Source organism: Anastrepha ludens, chromosome 4 (genome assembly GCF_028408465.1).
Source record: "Anastrepha ludens isolate Willacy chromosome 4, idAnaLude1.1, whole genome shotgun sequence".
Classification (NCBI taxonomy): Eukaryota; Metazoa; Arthropoda; class Insecta; order Diptera; family Tephritidae; genus Anastrepha; species Anastrepha ludens.
This window is the reverse complement of record NC_071500.1, coordinates 74,489,117-74,506,840: the sequence shown is the minus strand read 5'-3', so window position 1 is coordinate 74,506,840 and position 17,724 is coordinate 74,489,117. Positions and strand designations below refer to the sequence as shown.

The 17,724-nt window shown below is 37.8% G+C and overlaps 1 protein-coding gene across 5 annotated transcripts in view; it reads right to left on the bottom strand.

The window, feature by feature from the left end:
- The window catches only part of LOC128859838 (folliculin-interacting protein 1), a 42,040-nt gene extending 29,867 nt beyond the window's left edge, over positions 1-12,173 (bottom strand). The window contains exons 1-3 of one of the 5 annotated variants that reach the window (XM_054096945.1): positions 11,936-12,173; positions 11,315-11,542; positions 4,172-4,857 (exon numbers count right to left, since the gene is read on the bottom strand). In XM_054096945.1, the coding sequence (XP_053952920.1) occupies positions 4,172-4,428 (257 nt within the window). In that variant the 5' untranslated portion in view covers positions 4,429-4,857; positions 11,315-11,542; positions 11,936-12,173. Of the gene's footprint in view, positions 1-4,171; positions 4,858-11,314; positions 11,543-11,807; positions 11,892-11,935 lie in introns of those variants that run through there. The other 4 variants (XM_054096946.1, XM_054096947.1, XM_054096944.1 and 1 more) reach the window with 4 other exon arrangements.
- Between the last annotated feature and the right edge of the window lie 5,551 nt (positions 12,174-17,724).

Sequence of the window (17,724 nt, the reverse complement as noted above, 5' to 3'; positions counted from 1 at the left end):
TGTTCTGAATGAATAACTTTAATGCAGTTCTTGAGATGAAAAAGTACGCTTAATTACAATAAATACATACCAAAATGATATAAAGTATAGCCTCAACCAATTAAATGATTTATTTGTATGAAAACCCATTTGTAGATATTATATTTTTAAACACTTGCAGATAGTTTTTTAGTGGCAACACTACCAACATTGAGAGCAATAAGAGAGTAAGTAAATAACACGAATACAACAAAGCAAAGCGGCAATATCAACGAGCAAACAGCAGGCAAGCGTATGACATAATAATCACGGGTGGCAGCCGATTAGCGAGTCATGTGATTGTTTTCATTTACAATCCTTCTCACATATATCTATGTTTATACGTATGCATATAGTATGTATGTGTGTATCAGCAACAACACACTCGTATACATAAATTTATTGCAGATTACGTACATATGATATTTTGTTTGTATGTTATTTTGCGATCTTGTTTGCGAATTAATGAACGGGGCGAATTGACTGAATAGCTGTTAACTGTATGGCGGCTATACAACTTGTTTTTGCCTTGTTGACCAGCGATGTAGTTATATATCTGGATTTCACGAAAGTTTGTTTATGATATCAAACTTAATAACAATGCTATTCAAAGAAAAAAATTGAGTATATTAGTTTAAAGTTTATTGAGTTTATTGGGATATACAATATTATTGGTTCATGCAGGCCAGATACAACTGTCTACAAAACAAATTTATTACACACTTTGGAAATGGCACATTGTACATCTTATCCCTTATACTCGTATTTTAAAATTTTCTTTGAAGTGGTTTAAGTAAAATTTCTCTCAAAATTTTAACCCCACCCACCTTTAGTGCAACCATTTATCGAAAAATATAGATCAAAAGGATTGATCTAAAACGTTAAACGGTGAAATTCTGAAAATTTTAGCTCTATATAAATCAAAATAAATATAAAAATACAATAAAATAATCAGAATGGGGCCAATCTCAATTTTTATTTAGATCCTTGGCTTGACCATAAAAGCAATAAGAATGGATTATTTGAATGTGAGAGTTTCATTTTTGTTTTGGTATTAACAAAATTCGACACAGCTGACCATTGCTTATGCATTCACAGAGAGATAACATTAAATATATTTGGCTTAGCAGTCGAACAGAAAAGAGAAAACAGAAAATGGTGTCTTGCAATGCGATAAGCAGGTTTGTCTGAATAGACATGAGCTTTAACATAGCCCTACAAAAAATAATCTAAAGGCGTTATATCGCACGATCTGGGTGACCAATTTACAGGTCCCGAATGTGAAATAAAATGTTCACCGAACTCGCCTTTCAACAAGTCCATTGTTACGCGGGCTGTGTGGCATGTGGCACCGTCTTACTGAAACCAAATGTCATGCAAGTCAAGCTCTTGCATTTTGGGCAAAAAAAAGTTCGATATCATTTCACGGTAGCGCTCACCATTCACAGTTAAGTTACGATTCGCAGCATCTTTGAAGAAGTACGATACAATGATACATACCTCCAGCCCATAAACCGCAGCAAACTGTGACCTTTTCTGGATACATTGGTAGCTCTTGTAATTCTTCTGGTTGATCTTCACTCCAAAATCGACAATTCTGCTTATTTACATACCCATTGATCCAAAAATGAGCTTCGTCGCTGAACACAATTTTTCGATATAAAAGTGGATCTTCGGCCAACTTTCCAAAGCCCATTCACCAAAAATTCTGCGTTGCGGTAGGTCGTTCGGCTTCAATTCTTGCATCAGCTGTATTTTGAAAGACTTCACTCCTAAATCCTTTCGCAAGATTTTCCACGTTGTTGTGTAACAGAAGCCCAATCGCTGCGAACGGCGACGAATCGATAAATCATGGACATCATTAACACTGACCGATACAGCTGCGATATTTTCTTCAGTTCGCACTCTTTACACCCTTTAGAAATAACTTCAAGTAAGAAACAATTTCTTTCAGTGTTATTTTTTTATTTTAAAGTAAAATGTTAAGGGTTAATTATGGGCACTATTCCATTCAAACGACTTTCTCAGCTGGCCTTGCAGTAGCCGATACGACAATCCCAACTTTTAAGCACAGCTCAGATGCAGCCGTAGACAAATGGGTTAATGCGTGCGGAAGTGCACCGGTTCGGAACCTTGGGCACGCAACACCAATTGATAGAAAAAGTTTTTTCTAATAGCAATCGTTCTTGGGCAGACAATGGCAGTCCTTCGAGTGTATTTTTAGTATGAAAAAGCTCTTCAAAAAACACATCTCCCGTTCGGAGTCGGCGTAAAACTGTAGGTCCCTCCATTTGTGGAAAGCATCAAACGCACATCACAAATAGGGGGAGTAGCTCGGCAAAGCACGCAATAAAGGGTGTAAGCGCCAATTATATTATATATTGAACATAGTGCAATGATTCACACTTGATTCCTAACACAACATTGTCATAAAAATATATACTACAATAATATCAATTAATCTTCTAAGAAATAACAATAATTATGGATGATACATTCCTTGTTATTATAATTGACCTCCTGGCGAACTCAGTTGCGCTTTTATTTAAAGTGGGATTTTAGTACCTAAGCCTAGGTCTGGCCGTCCAAGAACCCTATGGATCGGAGAAGAGCGCAGCATAATCAACATGGCGAAGGTTACCCATCGAATTACATCACCAAACATTTAAAAAACTGCTACACAAGTTTTACGTAAAGTTGGATTCTATTATAGAGTCGCTCGAAGAAAGCTGTTTATTCCACTTGCGACCAGACGAAAGCGCAATGAATTTGCTAATACAGTGCACTCGCGATAACTCGAACTAATTAAAACAGGTGCTGTTCGATTTATCGAATTTGTTCGACTTATCAATTGAGTGTGCTATGTTAAAAAAACAGTCATCGATATAGATTTTTCGATCGATTGTTGAAAATGGAAGCCAGTAGAAAATTTCTGTAGTATAGTTTCGTTATACGAATTACATTTTGGTCCATTGGCTGGATCAATGGTGTCACATTCGGCGGCATAAACATAGTTAAAATTAAACCATCCTCGGACTTTAATTCGATTTCGTTGGGATGTGATGGGGCATTATCAATTAGAAGAAGAGCCTTCTCAGGTAGTCCCCCATCTTTCAAATATTTTCTTACCTAAATATTAAAGTCATTTAACTTGGTTAAAAAAATTGTTTTAATGAATCTGGATTTTACCTGCGGCACGAACGAATTATGAAACCAGTCTTTGAAAATCGCCGAAGTCATCCAGGCTGATTTGGAATTTTTGTACTCCACCGGACAGTTAAAATTTTTGAAAACACGAGGATTTCTTGCTTTGTCAATAACGAGAAGTTTAAGCTTATGGTTGCCGGTAGCGTTAGTGCAAGCCATAAATTGCCTTATCTTTCTTTTTTATAAGACTTATGGTGGACTTGGCTACCCCATATTCCTTCGCTAGAGAAGTAACACTACGTCCACGTTTAATTTTGTTAAGGACTTCAGCCCTCTCTTTTAATGCTAAACACTTCAACCTTTTACGATCCATTACTCACGTGCACTGATATACTACAAATGACAAATTTAAAGCAATTTGGTCAATGCAAGATGTTGTTCCCAGAAAACTAACGGGATATTAACGCCGAAATATTCATATAGACAATACACTAGTATACATATAATTTATATAGTTACATATACTATTACATATGCATCTATGTACAAAATGTACATGTTTGAAAAGAATGTGTGTACAAATAAATTTGTTTTTTTGTTCGAGTTATAGCGCTTTTTTATTGTTCGAGTTACAAAGAAGTCAATAGGGGAAAAAATGAGTTCGAGTTAGCACGTCGTTCGACTTAGCGGCTATTCGAGTTATCGCGAGTGCACTGTAATTATATGTATAAATAAGCCGATAATGTTATGGAAAATCATTTTTCGGACGAAAGTAAATCTTATATTTTTGGGATAAGACGTAGTCAAATTTTCTGGCGCAAATCGTGAACTGGTATTCCGAAACAAAATCACATTCAATTGAATATCTGGTATTATTAATTTATACATATATATAATAAAATAAATTAAGTGAATTATTTCCCTCAAATATACATGTGTGTCTTCACTACTTCTGGAAATGTTCATGTTGCTTATCATTTGAATTTTACTTTCTTTGGGTACTAACCTTAAGTAATTCTTTGAGTGCACCGGTTGATGGTTGTTTTGAGCCCATCGACTTGCTGTTGCTGTCACTCCACTGCTAATTATTTCGGGCTTTCGGGAATGTTCTTGATCTAATGTTTTTCCCTGTGTCGATGATACTTTTCGCAATGTTGATGCTGGAGCAGATGTAGATGCAGTTGTTGACATGGACGATGTACTTGGCGTTGGAAAAAATAATTTATTCAGTAAGGCCATAATGTGGTATGACCAATGTTGCATATATTATTCACCTTAGCACTTTTTGTCACCTATGGTATGGTAGTCTGTTCCAGAATATAAAATTTTTCTTATGCACTGCACTATGATTTCTTTCTTCTGTATGTACTCGTACATATTATGTACATATATCAACTGGCAATGGAAGTTATAAGCCTTCCTTTGAGAATACTTTCATTCCTGAGAAGTATTCGTAATCAACTTACGGTACATATATCGTTCTTCATTTTATTTTATTTATCAACTCAGATTTAGTATGGTTTCCATGAATTTTTTTTTATTTGCAGTCGCGTTCATCTATTAACGCAAGCACTTATTCTATGAGGGAATTATTTTGAAGATCACGGCACTTTGCGATCACCATTTGTCAGCAAAGATCTACTGATAGCTGTGTTGTCATCCGCACCATACAATTTTACTTTTGTTTGAGTTCTGTTGAAGGTTGAACAAAAATTTATAGTATCGCTATTTGTTGTTATTATTTTGAGTGATTTAAATTAATAAAACATGTTCAATACATTCAAATTCGTATCCAATAATAGTTAATTCATTTACATAATGTTTAACCTTTTCCGATATTTTGAAATTGTGAATTGGGACTGCAGACAACGCGTATTAATTAAATGGGAAATTAAAAAAACTGCAACAAGCAATTAATTAAAATAAAAAACACTGAGTATATCAGTGTACAGTGAGTCACAGCGAAAGTGAGCCACAACTTTTTCAAAAATCTTTGTTTAAAAAACTTTGGTAGATATTGCATCCTTAATTTGTTCGTTGGTTTATAAAGTGAATTTTTTATTAACAAAAATTAAACAATAGTGCAAAGAAAAATGTTGATACTGGTTTAAAACAATTTGCGGGTAAAAATGGCCGAATTTTTGACGCTTCCAACACTATCTTTCTCCAAAATTGCCGGATTTTCACATCGAACGTTTTACTTTAAAAAACCGTGAAACGTGATTGCAACTCGAACAAGCCCAAAACTTCATGAATTTAAATCACTTTATTACGTATTTTTTACGCATTTTCTCAACTTTCAATGGAGCAGAGGCAAGCAAAAATCTGACGCTGCAGCTATCAGATGCTTTCCGTTCCTTTTTTTCTTAAGGCGGCTTCAATTCGTCATGCATTAACGAATGGCGAATAGACAGCAATTATTAGTAGTATTTGCCGTCGAAAGTAAATGAACTTGCTAATTTTCTAGGTAATTATTTACTTTGCGAAACATGTGGAAGAATTGGTCAAAAAACATCAATGGGGTGACAATCGATGTGTATTAGGCCCAGAATTAAAAATCTGAAGGCGTTCAAAAGTTATTAACAAAAAACACTTTAATAATGTTGCTCTTTTTAATAACTAAATACTCAAAAGTAAGCACACTTAGGAGTCAAACTTAAATTTTCTTTGCACATGGTGGGTTGGCTTTCTGTCACGAAAGTGTTGATTATAATGACTAAGTGCGTGAACCTAATTTAAAAACTATTAGACAAAAATGTAGTCAATATATCCGAATTTTGATTTAAAATACAATATATTTTATAACGTGTTGAATAATGATGTTCTACACCATTTTCAGTAGAGGGTAATGGCGGGAATTTCCTTAAAGTTTGGACTGTCCTCTTTCCAAACCATCTACACGGAAGACAATTCTGCGCGAAAGCACCCTAAATAAACCTGCTGGAATAAATTTTCCAAAAATATTCTGAAGCCATTGAAGCTATCATTGTGTTAGCCATATCGGCAAATATGAAGTAAAATCTCCGAAGCGGAATTGAGTTCCAGTTTTGTAAAAATTAAACAAAAGAGATTTGTTGAATTAAATTAAATTATAACTATGGATGGTTTTTATATGCTTTCAATAAATTCAGTGTCTTCATTCACACACACTCAAAACAAGCGAAAACGTAAGTAAAAAATGGGAAATTAGGCTCTTCTCTTAAAGAGAAGAGTCACCCACAGTGAACATTTCTGTAAATTACAGTTTACGCAATATTTAAAAATAGGGGTGGAAGCTGTCACGTCCCTTCCCTATTTGCGCGCTAAAGGAATATCAGCTGTCACAAAAACTTGCAACTTCTTACTGCAAAACTATTCACTGAGAACAAATCTTGGCTTATTCGCAGAATTTTGATTACTGGTGAATTACTGGATAGTTTTTAATGGAGAATAAAAAAACACATCGTTTATCCCTTTCAACCAGCAGTCACTCTATATTACGGCAAACGACACATTTTTGTTTGCTATCTCTTTTTTAACTAACAAATAATTAAACCCGGAAAAAGCGCCGAAAAAGTGGAATCTCATCGACACACAGCTTGTTGCTGTTGAAGACCGAAAATTAATCAAGCGCCAATTCGGTTTCAGAAAAACTCATGGTACCATTAAACAAGTATATCGACTCGTAAATAATATTCACGAAGCATTTAAACACAAGAAATATTGCAAAGCTGCATTTCTCGACATATCCCAAGCCTTCGACCGTGCCTGGTATGATGGTTTACTCTGTAAAATTAAGGCTACTCTACCCACAAATTATTATATCTTTAACAAATCCTACCTAAAAAATCGGCACTGGTTTGTAAAACAAAATGAAGAACAATCTCAGCTCTGCGAAATTTTAGCTTGTGTACCCCAAGGCAGTATTATAAGTCGGAACTTTTGAAGATGATACCGCTTTAATCGCAATTGACTCCCTCCCTAATGTGGCTTTTCCTAAACTCCAAATAGGACTTGATGAAATAACTCAATGTCTCAAAGACTGGAAAATAAAATAAAATGAGACAAATCTGTTCAAGTCACCTTTACACTCAAGCAAAATGCTTGCCAATAATTACCCGGTCGCACCTAAGCCCATTAATTACAGAAACTACCACCAATATCATTTACTTTAACAGATTGAAGACGAAATCAACAATTGATCTCATGGGTTAAAAAGCAAAAATTGAGGAATGGTTGCACCATGAGTGCTTTCCATGCATGTCTCGTAGACTATCTTAGTTTTAAGTATAAATATTGCAATCTGTTTATCGCAATAAATAAATGGGTAATAAAAAAAAACAAAAAAGATACTATGCTTAAATGAAGTGCAGACAATGAAATAATAGAAAATTAACAAAAACAGGGTGTTGTAGAAATTTACAAATTCCTCAAAATTGTAAAACGTCAACCAACTCCAAGTGGCGTAGTCCTTCTAACTTTATCGTTTACCTTCCGGAAAAAGTTGATGTTTCGTGGTATACGACCAATGTAAGACTGTGCTACTCAAACCCCATCAGGTGTAAGAACTGTTAATGTCTTGACTATACAAAAAAACGCTTCCGAAATTCTTGCAATTGAAAAAAATAGTAACCATTCAAACAGGCAATAAATGCTCATTTCGCGGTGCAGTCAATATTCACAAAGCGTAAATACCACCAACTTTCTACTTTTCATGAGCCTCATTCTTCAGCATAGTTAACAATTCAACAAACAAAGAGACCGTAAATAAAGGGTTTTCCACTAACAGGTGTTATTTATCGCTATCGAGAGATGATTAACGATTTTTTATGGCCGGAATTGGATGGTATTGATCTGGACAACGTTTATTTTCAACAAGACGGCGCTACGTGCCACACAAACAACGAAGCCAATGATCTTTTACGGGAAAAGTTTCCGGACCGTGTTATCTCTCGACGAGGTGATCACAATTGCCACGTGAAAGAGAAAGTCTACGCCAACAGCCAAGGGTCGATTCAAGACCTCAAGATAGAATTCGTGAAGCTATCGACGACATAGGGCAGCCTCTTTGCAATTCGGTTATGGAAAGGATATTGTCCTCTAAGCGTGGTCGTGATGGTCATTTGCCCGATGTTATTTTCCTCTATTAACGGCATACCTTCCTCTTTATAATGAAATAAACATCCGATCATTTATATTAAAAAATAGCATTTTTCTTTGAATATCAAAATAACACCTCTTTTTGGAAAACCCTTTATATTTAAAAAAGAGAATATCCAAACTCTCCTCTCTTCCTCCATCAAATACGATAATAAAAGACATGAACAACATAGCAAAAGAAATCGAAACTACGACAATGATACATTAAATTACACACAGTCTATCCCAAAAACAACTGCAGTCGATGACTCTTTCTCATTAACTATTGACCACACTATAACAACGACTATTGACTTCACAACAACAATCCCACTAATTTCGAATAGGCCGTCACACCTCAGCAATCCACCCCATACCTCATTACCCACAGACATCCAACACACAGAATCGGTCATGCGAATTTTTCAGTGGAACTTATTATTATTATTATAATTATTAAACATAGTATTAAATACTGTGCTTAATATCTAAAGAAATAGAGTACAAGCAGCTTAGGCCATCGACTCTTTAGTGGAACTTAAAAGCTCTATTTAACAACTAGATTGATCTAAATCTACTCATTAATAAATTTTGAGTTTTTTACCGCGAAACCACTGATGATCTCCCAAGACTACATTCTACAGCGTTCGATATTCTTATTCCCAACGCATGCATTGGAAGAATGTGTGTTCAGCGTCACCCCGTATATGCATGTAGGGTGTTCATATTTCTCTATTTCGAACAGATATTTCGGGAAACACCCGTGCCTCGAAAGCATTTGAGTTGTATAAAAATTTACTTTACTGAAGTTCCTGCTGTTCCAAATGGCGACGACTTTTATTAGCCTAGACGTTCATCTGCTACATGTTTCGTTAATCCAGCGGTCATGCCATAGCCTTAACGTTTCATACCATATATCGAGCGCTGCAGGTTTGCTAAATCTTTCTTCCATTACCTCTTCCTTTCGAGCTCACAACTTTTTCCTCTCAAAAGCTAGTAAGTCTATCGGTATTGAATCGCCTATTACTTGAACAGTTGGTCCTGATACTGTGCGGTAGGCGGACACAACTCTCATCTTAGTTGTACCGATGTTAAGAGCTTGCATCGGTGCTTTACCTTTAGCGCATTTGCCCACAATTCAGCCCCGTATAAGAGAACGGAGAGCGCGGTAGCCATTTATTTCCCGTTTCGTTTGGGTTGAATCCCCTATGTTTGCCATCAGTCTACTAATTAAGGATGTCACCTTAGAAGCTTTCTCTGCTGCATTCTTTGTTTGAAATGAAATACATGTGATCTATTAATCAGCTCGATATAATATCAACACCACAACTAATTAAGGGGAGCACTCTTTCGCTAATACTTTCAGTTGCTTAACGACGCTATTGAGATATAAATCAGTGTGGGGAATCATCCACATCGATGGATCAAAGTCAGACACCCAGACAACGTTTGCAGTGTCAAATGATCAAGGTGTCAAAATAACTGTCGGTGCTTTACCACTAGGACTTAATCGCTCAGGCACATTTTTTTTTAAGAACGTACAATTGTTGGCGTATTACAAGGATATTTACCTCATCGGTCTTAACAGCCTTTTCCAAACTGAATAAAGAATCAAAGCAAATGGGTCTGGTGGTGAACGAGGACAAAACGAAGTACCTCGTGTCATCAAACAAACAGTCGGAGCACTCGTGTATCGGCACCCACATCACTGTTGATAGTTATGATTTCGAGGTTTTAAGAAACTTCAATTAGCATTAACACCGATAAAAATGCCAGCCAACGTAGAAATTCTCTTGCCAACAAATGCTACTTTGGACTAAGTAGGCTATTGAGTAATAAAGCTCTCTCTCGAGGAACAAAACTAACACATCATATGACCCCCCATCATGCCCGTCCTATCGTATGAAGCAGAAGTTTGGACGATGACAACATCCGATGAGGCTTCCTTTGGAGTATTTGAGAGAAAGGTTCTGTGGAAGATTTTTGGCATTTTGCACGTTAGCAACGACGTGTATCGCAGGTTATAGAACAATGAGCTGTATGAGCTCTACGACGTTGTAGACATAGTGCAGCGAATAAAGATCCAGCAGCTACGTTGGCTTGGTCATGTCGTCCGAATGGAAACAAATGCTCCGGCTCTGAAAGTATTCGATACGGTACCAGCTTGTGGTAGTCTTCTCCTATATTCAGTTATAAACACCAAATGGCTAAATAACACTTTGTATTTTATTACAATTACCATGCCAAATAAATGTGCGGGACGAACTCCCAAAGGAAAGAAAATGAGAAAAACAAAACCGAAACAAGAAAAAACTCAGTCAAGCAAAAGGGAACAATTTATATTTACAATTTATTTTAGAAAAAGAATTCTATATACATATTGATTGAGGGATATAATCCCAAGCGAGTGAACTGAGCCGAAGGTCCTTTCGAAAACAAAAATTCATGAGTAGTGAAATACGCATGATTTTTTATTGCAAATTTTCGACTGCAGTACTTGTTCTTTTTAAAATGCATTTATAAATTTTAGTAATACGAGTAGTTAATTGCTAGCTGAGTTAACAAATGCGTATACATTTCTCTCTCTCAACGGTATTTCAATAAGAACATTAGGAAAATTCGGTCGTGGAAAATCGTAATTTTAATGCTTTTCCGGGCGGTTGTATGGTCCCTATAGGAGGTTGGGGCTTTTATAGTTGTAATGGTGGGATCTTGCTTTTTCGAATAGGGGTGGTGAGCGGTGTCACGCCGCCCTTCCCCTCCGTACTCCGTCCAAACAAGAAAAAGTGCAATATTTCACGTTGTTTTTATTGAATTATTTCGCATTATTAATAATCCTGTGAGCCCCTGTGAGCTTTATTTTAGCCAATGCAGTATATATGGTATTTCCAATTAATAACTAATATAATATTTAGTTTCTTAGACCTTTAAAGTTCAATTTATGCACGCACTAGTAGAAACCGCACAGGTCAAGTAAACAAAATTTAAAAATTACATAGAGGATATTGGATTTCTTATTTATGATAATTACATCTCACAGTGCATCCTGAAGTAATACCTTGCATCCACATTCCACAATTAACTTTTCACTTTTAAGCACTCACAGCACTGCACAATTTTAAACATTTCCCGTGATCTAAGATACACCAGTCCATCACCCGATGCACTTTTTTACGTACGTAAAAAATTATTAAGAAATGTTTGCGCCGTAAAGTAACGTTATGTAGCCCTTCTGCACTAAACGAAATCAAAAATCTCACTGAAATTTACCAATGAAACGAATGAGTATTAAATGAAAATTAATAAAAGAGAATATAATAAATACTACTACAACGACGGCACAGTATACAATATCGGCATTAACAAAAAACATTAAAGCAACTGTGGCTCATGGCACTTAGCAGATTATTCGCCAGCATCCGCTGTGTGTACATATTTATATATACACATATATATAAGCCAAGAAGGATACAATTCTCTACACCGTGAATACAGCATAATTGTTTAATTTAATTTACAATTACAATTGAAATTCCGTCGAAACCGTAAACTAATAGTTGATTTTATTAAATATATAGTGGATAATTTAACATTGGGAATGTGATTAATGTTAACAGTAAAAAAAAAACATCTTGTTTTTGCAGCAGGTCACCTTTTGTTTGCACAATTCTCTTTGTACGATTTAACACAAAAATAGTTTACGTTCGATAAAAACACGGATACTGCAAATTTTTACTATCTGTTCGCCAAATGCGAATCTTCTTAGTTATAAGTGAGAAACCACTACACAAAGCAATGGAACTATAAGCTTAAAATGTTCACAAGTTTTCATAAACAAATTTGCACAAATAACAGGTAATTCACAAACAAATCACAACTTCACGCATCAGTAAACCTTTTGACATTTGATGTACCATAGATGCTAGTTCTGTTCGGTTTGATTTGACAACACTTTAGTGTTTTATTCAGTGCGATAAAAAACGATTGAATGTTGGTATTCACGATACATCAGATTCTGCAGAATTTAACGGCTCACTAGTTTGTCGGTTTTTCTTGAATGACCCTTCAACACAAAAACCATTATGCGAGCCAAGGGGATTATATTAATGATGGTATCGGTAAATCATATTATTTGTCTTTTTTTCTTTCGTATCCATGTTGACGGCTACATGAAATAAGGCGAATTCATTATTTGTTTTCTATTTTGCCAACACATTGCTTTGACTATCAAAGTGTGCTGAATGCGCCTTGACGCGTGCACAATTTTTGCTTTCTTCGCGACGACATGAATAAAAGTAGTATATGTGAGCCAGTCTGTTATATGGGCTAGTGAGAAATATGGGAATTATTAAGAATATTCCACTGCAACTCACAAGAAATGTTGGTTTAGTGTTTATTTTGCTAAAACTAAATTTCGCGCACCGAAAGGCAGTAATAGCGAACGAGAAGCCAAAACAAAACGTTAATTAGTCTTGATGGCGACAGCAGATAGCGAGATAACGCATGTTTTCTGGGTCTACCGCTAGATGAGTTAGACGAAGACGACAGGTGATTACATCGCACACACAGGGTTTAGTAAGCTACTACAACAGCAGAACTGGCCAGAAGATACGAGCTGCCGACTTTGTTGCCCCACAAGGTCCACGGCGACCCTATTTACCACCTGGACAAAGGAGGTCAAACTGCAACTCACGGTACAAGTCGATAACACACCAATTCCGACTGTTAACAACCACTAAAGTCCACAATCGCAACAAGGTCCTCAAATCGCTTGTCGGCAGTACTTGGAGCAAATACAAAGAAACGTTGACATCGACATTTAAGGCAATTGGCCAACCGGTTCTAAACTACGTTGCGCCTGTCTTGCCACCTAGAACTAGTGACACGCAGTGGATAAAGCTTCATACTTGCTAAAACAATACTATTCAGACAGCGACGGGTTGCCTCCTGATGTTCCCTCTACAACACTTACACAGAGAGCCACAGATGCTACCAGTAAAGGAGCTCAACAAACTGCTCAGCAAACACTTTCTGCTAGGGTGCTACCGTAGTTTTCACCCATGTAGACACCCGCATGAGTCTGAGCCGCCTCTCAGGCTCGTCAGGGGCACCTCTTCAATTACGCCAACGAGATCCAGGACAAACGAACAGACAACTAGATAAACAATAACCGACATTCATCGGAAGACCCTTGCCACCTTCTTACATTCTGGATATTGTAGTAGGTTAAATTCCTACTTATCCAGAATAGACCCCGACATAATACACGTATGTCCAGCATGTGAAGGCACCCGGCACAACACTAACACCTTTTTACATGTCCCATCAAACACATTCAGTTAACACCCCTCTCTTTCTGGACCCAACTTGTCGAAACAGAAAGTTTCCTGGGCCTACCGTTAGATAAGCTAAACGAAGGCGACCTGCGATTTACAGTACACTGCCACGGTCCAGTATGGCAAATATAAGAACAAGAACAACTACTACTGGGAAGAAAGCAAAGTTACAAGTACGGCTGCGCGAGGCTATGGATCGCAGAGGGTGTCAATGCAGACGAATATGTCTTCCAGCTAGAAGCTGAGGAGCCATCAACTATAGTATGGCCTCCAGGACCATCACCAGCAGTAGACATGAGAGTAATTATGACTGCATTATCCCAAAGATCATCGGAAGTATCAGGAATGTGGCCGCAATTGGCATCGAAATGTCATTGCTGTCGGCGCAAATCTCAGAACAAATATCACAAATGCTCATAGAGTTTTTGTCACAGATAAATTCGCCGCTGGAGAGAAACCGTCTTGATCATCGTAAAGAGGAAACTGATGAGGACGAAGTCCATCAAGTAAATGAAACTGTTGAAGTTTAATCAGACGTTATTAAGGAAATGTGGAAAGAGGCAGGCGAAGGCGTTATTATTGACAACGCAGATGGCGATGGAGATGTTGTAGTGTAGGACCACATTGTAGAAACTGAGAAGACACATATGACGTCACAATTGGAAACGAAGGGGATAAATGAGACATTAAGCAATACTGTAGTAAGTAATAAAACAGCAAACGAAGAGGAATCTGATGAAATTTATGGAGAAAAGCTTGAAAAAGGTACCGAGTTATCTGAGAAGTAGAAAACGAAGGGAGCAACGCAAATTAAGATAATGTTGAGAAAGCAGACGTCACGGAAGCTAACGAAATGAAAGGTATTGAATTGAAAATGGAAACAAACGAGTCTAAAACAATCAACTTTGAATTACAATTCGAAAACTCGGTTAATGCTTGCCACAAATTTTAAAGCGATAAATCTTGTATTTTACAAAAGGATGATGGAGCAAATTCAAAGTTTTCGGATGCCGTCGTTGAAACCAAAGGCGATTGCAGCAATTTGTTACTCATGACAAAAGCCATCGAAAAAATATTTATATGCAGGCATCATTTGTGAAGAGGATGCTGAAGCAGTTGATGCGCCAGGGAATGATGATGATGCCAATGATACAATGATACAGAGAGTAGCAGCACTATTGAATTAGTGGTGGACGATAGTCACGCCGCTGGTGAAGAAAAATATCTTCATAACAGTCAGAAGAACCACCCAGCCAATAGAAGACGAACTCAGGTGGAAGGAGGCTGTGGGTCATGGGGAAAGTCAAAGTGGTTAATCTGAAGAGATTGGCTCTATTAGGATCGAAAGATTTGGTGCCTAATCGAGACAATCGAGGAAATTTCGCGACCCGATTGGCAACAATAGCGAACGAAATGCCAAAACAAACACATAAATCAGCCTTGATGGTTACAGCAGACGGTGAGACTGAGTACGTTTTCTGGGTCTACCGCTAGATGAGTTAAACGAAGACGACAGGTGACTACATCGCACAGACAGGTTGGTACATGGGCATAGGGAATTCAGTTGGAAATTGAACTTGTAAGCGAATAAACGAAAATTAATAGAGGAATTAATCTTAAGGATTCTTAAGGTGGACGTGTACCTGGGAAAGTAAAGTGTTGAAATAAAGTAAAGCAAGTGTGTTGCCATTAATGTGTGACTTTTATTTGGCATTCTAGTGACGGAACTCAAAGGAGTTATTGTAAAAACTTTATTTGAATTTTAACGGAAGCAAATTCGAAACAATATGAAGGTGTTAATTTACACTAATTTAATCACCCTCGCCTAAATATCCACACATACCATATACAAATTGTTACTTTAGAAAAAGAAAAGGTAGAGTATGTAAAATACGCTTTACAAAATTTTATGGAAATTTCTTTGTAACAAGGTAGGGGCAGTATCCAGCAAATGAGATACTAACATTCTCAGAAAGAAATTGCTAGAAAATACGAGTTACCACATTTAGAAATCACGATGCATATGTATATAAGCAACTTTGCATACACACAAAGTAATCAGTTTAAGTTGAGAGTGTGAATGTGGATACGTAAAGTAAAGTCGTTGCGTATTGAAATTAAAAAAAGTAAGCAAATTATGTTGCCACTATTTTGTGACTTTTCTTTAGCAGCCCAGTAATCGAACTCATAAGAATTATAGACACATTTATTTGAAGACAATTTCTGTCAGATATGCGATTGTTGATTATATATAATATATATTATATTATATACATATATAACTGGCAGGTCCACCCTTTCCGGGTGTTTGGCCCAGCTTCTCCTCATATTTGGGGCGTTCGTCCTGATGTTGTTACACAGTTTCAAGCCGACTCTCAACGGCAGATATTTTTTATGACGAGTTTTTTCATGGCAGATATACACTCGGAGGTATGCCGTTGCCTGCCGAGGGGCGATCGCAATTAGAAAAAACTTTTCCTTCATTTTGGTGTTTCACCGAGACTCGAACCTGCGTTCTCTTTGAACTCCGAATGGTAGTCACGCACCAACCCATTCGGCTACGGCGGCCGCCGTAAACTTCCATAAAATAGGATCCTAAAAATGGCAAAGTTGACTGATCTTAAGGTTCCACAGCTTAAAAGGGAGTTAGAATAGCGACGCTTATCAACATCTGGAAGCAAAGCCGAGTTACAAGCATGGCACGGCAGTCGCAAATACACATGTCTCATAAGGACATGCGCCAATCCTTGCAAGGCCTCCCGTAACATAAATAACCATGGGATCATTTAGGTACGACTACACTTCTTCGGGTTTTGCAAAGAGGCTACGAGTGGGGATCCCTTCTGAACATGAGTAACAATCGGACAATAAAAAATCAAACAAACCCAAAAACCCTTAGGCAGTAGCGGGGACTGTCAGCCAAGCCCCATTGCCTGCTCCCTTCTGGTAAAAGGGGCGGAATCGTCTCTTCTAACTGACTCTATCTGAGGGACAGACTCGAGGGTCGATATGATTAGGGGCGGAAGAGCGTCAAAGTCGACGCTCAAAGCTTTATCTGGGCGGTGCTCTAGGGGAAGTAGGAGTCGAGTTCCAGCATTGTCCCAGAGTTTGTGAGTACGAATTCGTTTCACTTATGTAGGGAGCCGCGCTTAGGGAATCTTTTTTCAGGGGTCCTCTGTTAGGCCTAAGGGGCAGTCAGGAAAAAGTAGGAGAGCCTTCTCTGATCTGCACACAGCTACAAAGAACTTGGAACGCTAAAGAAACCAAAATGCTTCAAAGGTACCTAAGAAGTACTTACATACGCTTGAATGGGTCATGCAGCATGCTCAGTGCCGCAGAGAAAGTGGACTTGGAATGGGAGGGTGCGAAAGCACCGCCATTGAAATCGGTGGTGAAGCGTCAATGCTCTCAAGAGAAGTAAATATCCCTAGTAAAGAAGTCCAAGACTGGTGGAAGACCGCCGAAATCATTTAATCTGCCTGGGCTTTATTATTCTGAGGGTTGTCTAAAACGGCAGGGAAGATGGCGTCGTCCCCCGTCTCTGCAGTTTTTTGAAGGTGGTAAGGGAAAATCCAAGACCTCCAGCGTGCTGGGCGGTACTTGGACCATTTAAGCGGACTGTACGCGGTGATGAGCGGTCGGCTTCCGTATACAGAGCGGCAGTAGCTTTAGTGGGAGAGGTTCGTAAGGTAATAAACCTCGAAGTGGTGGTAAACATGATCTGCCTATATATCTGTGTCTGATTCCACATACTGCAACTCAGAACATCCCACTTGCATTTGGAAGCTGGTTAAGGTGGAGAAGTCCGGGGAAGTATGGTATGAAAATACAATATTGTTACAATCTGTCATCTATGACAATGTCATGTATGGTTACAATCGCAAGTTCCGCGAACCGACTGGCAACAATAGTGAACGAGAGGCCAACACAAAAACATGAATTAGCCTTGATGGTGACAGCAGATAGCGAGATAGTGCACGCTTTCTGGATCTACCGCTAGATGAGTTAAACGAAGACGACAGGTGACTATGAGCTGCTGCTGCAACAGACCTCGCCAGAAGATGCGAACTGCCAGATCTAGGGGTTTTCAATAAGGGCGGGTAGA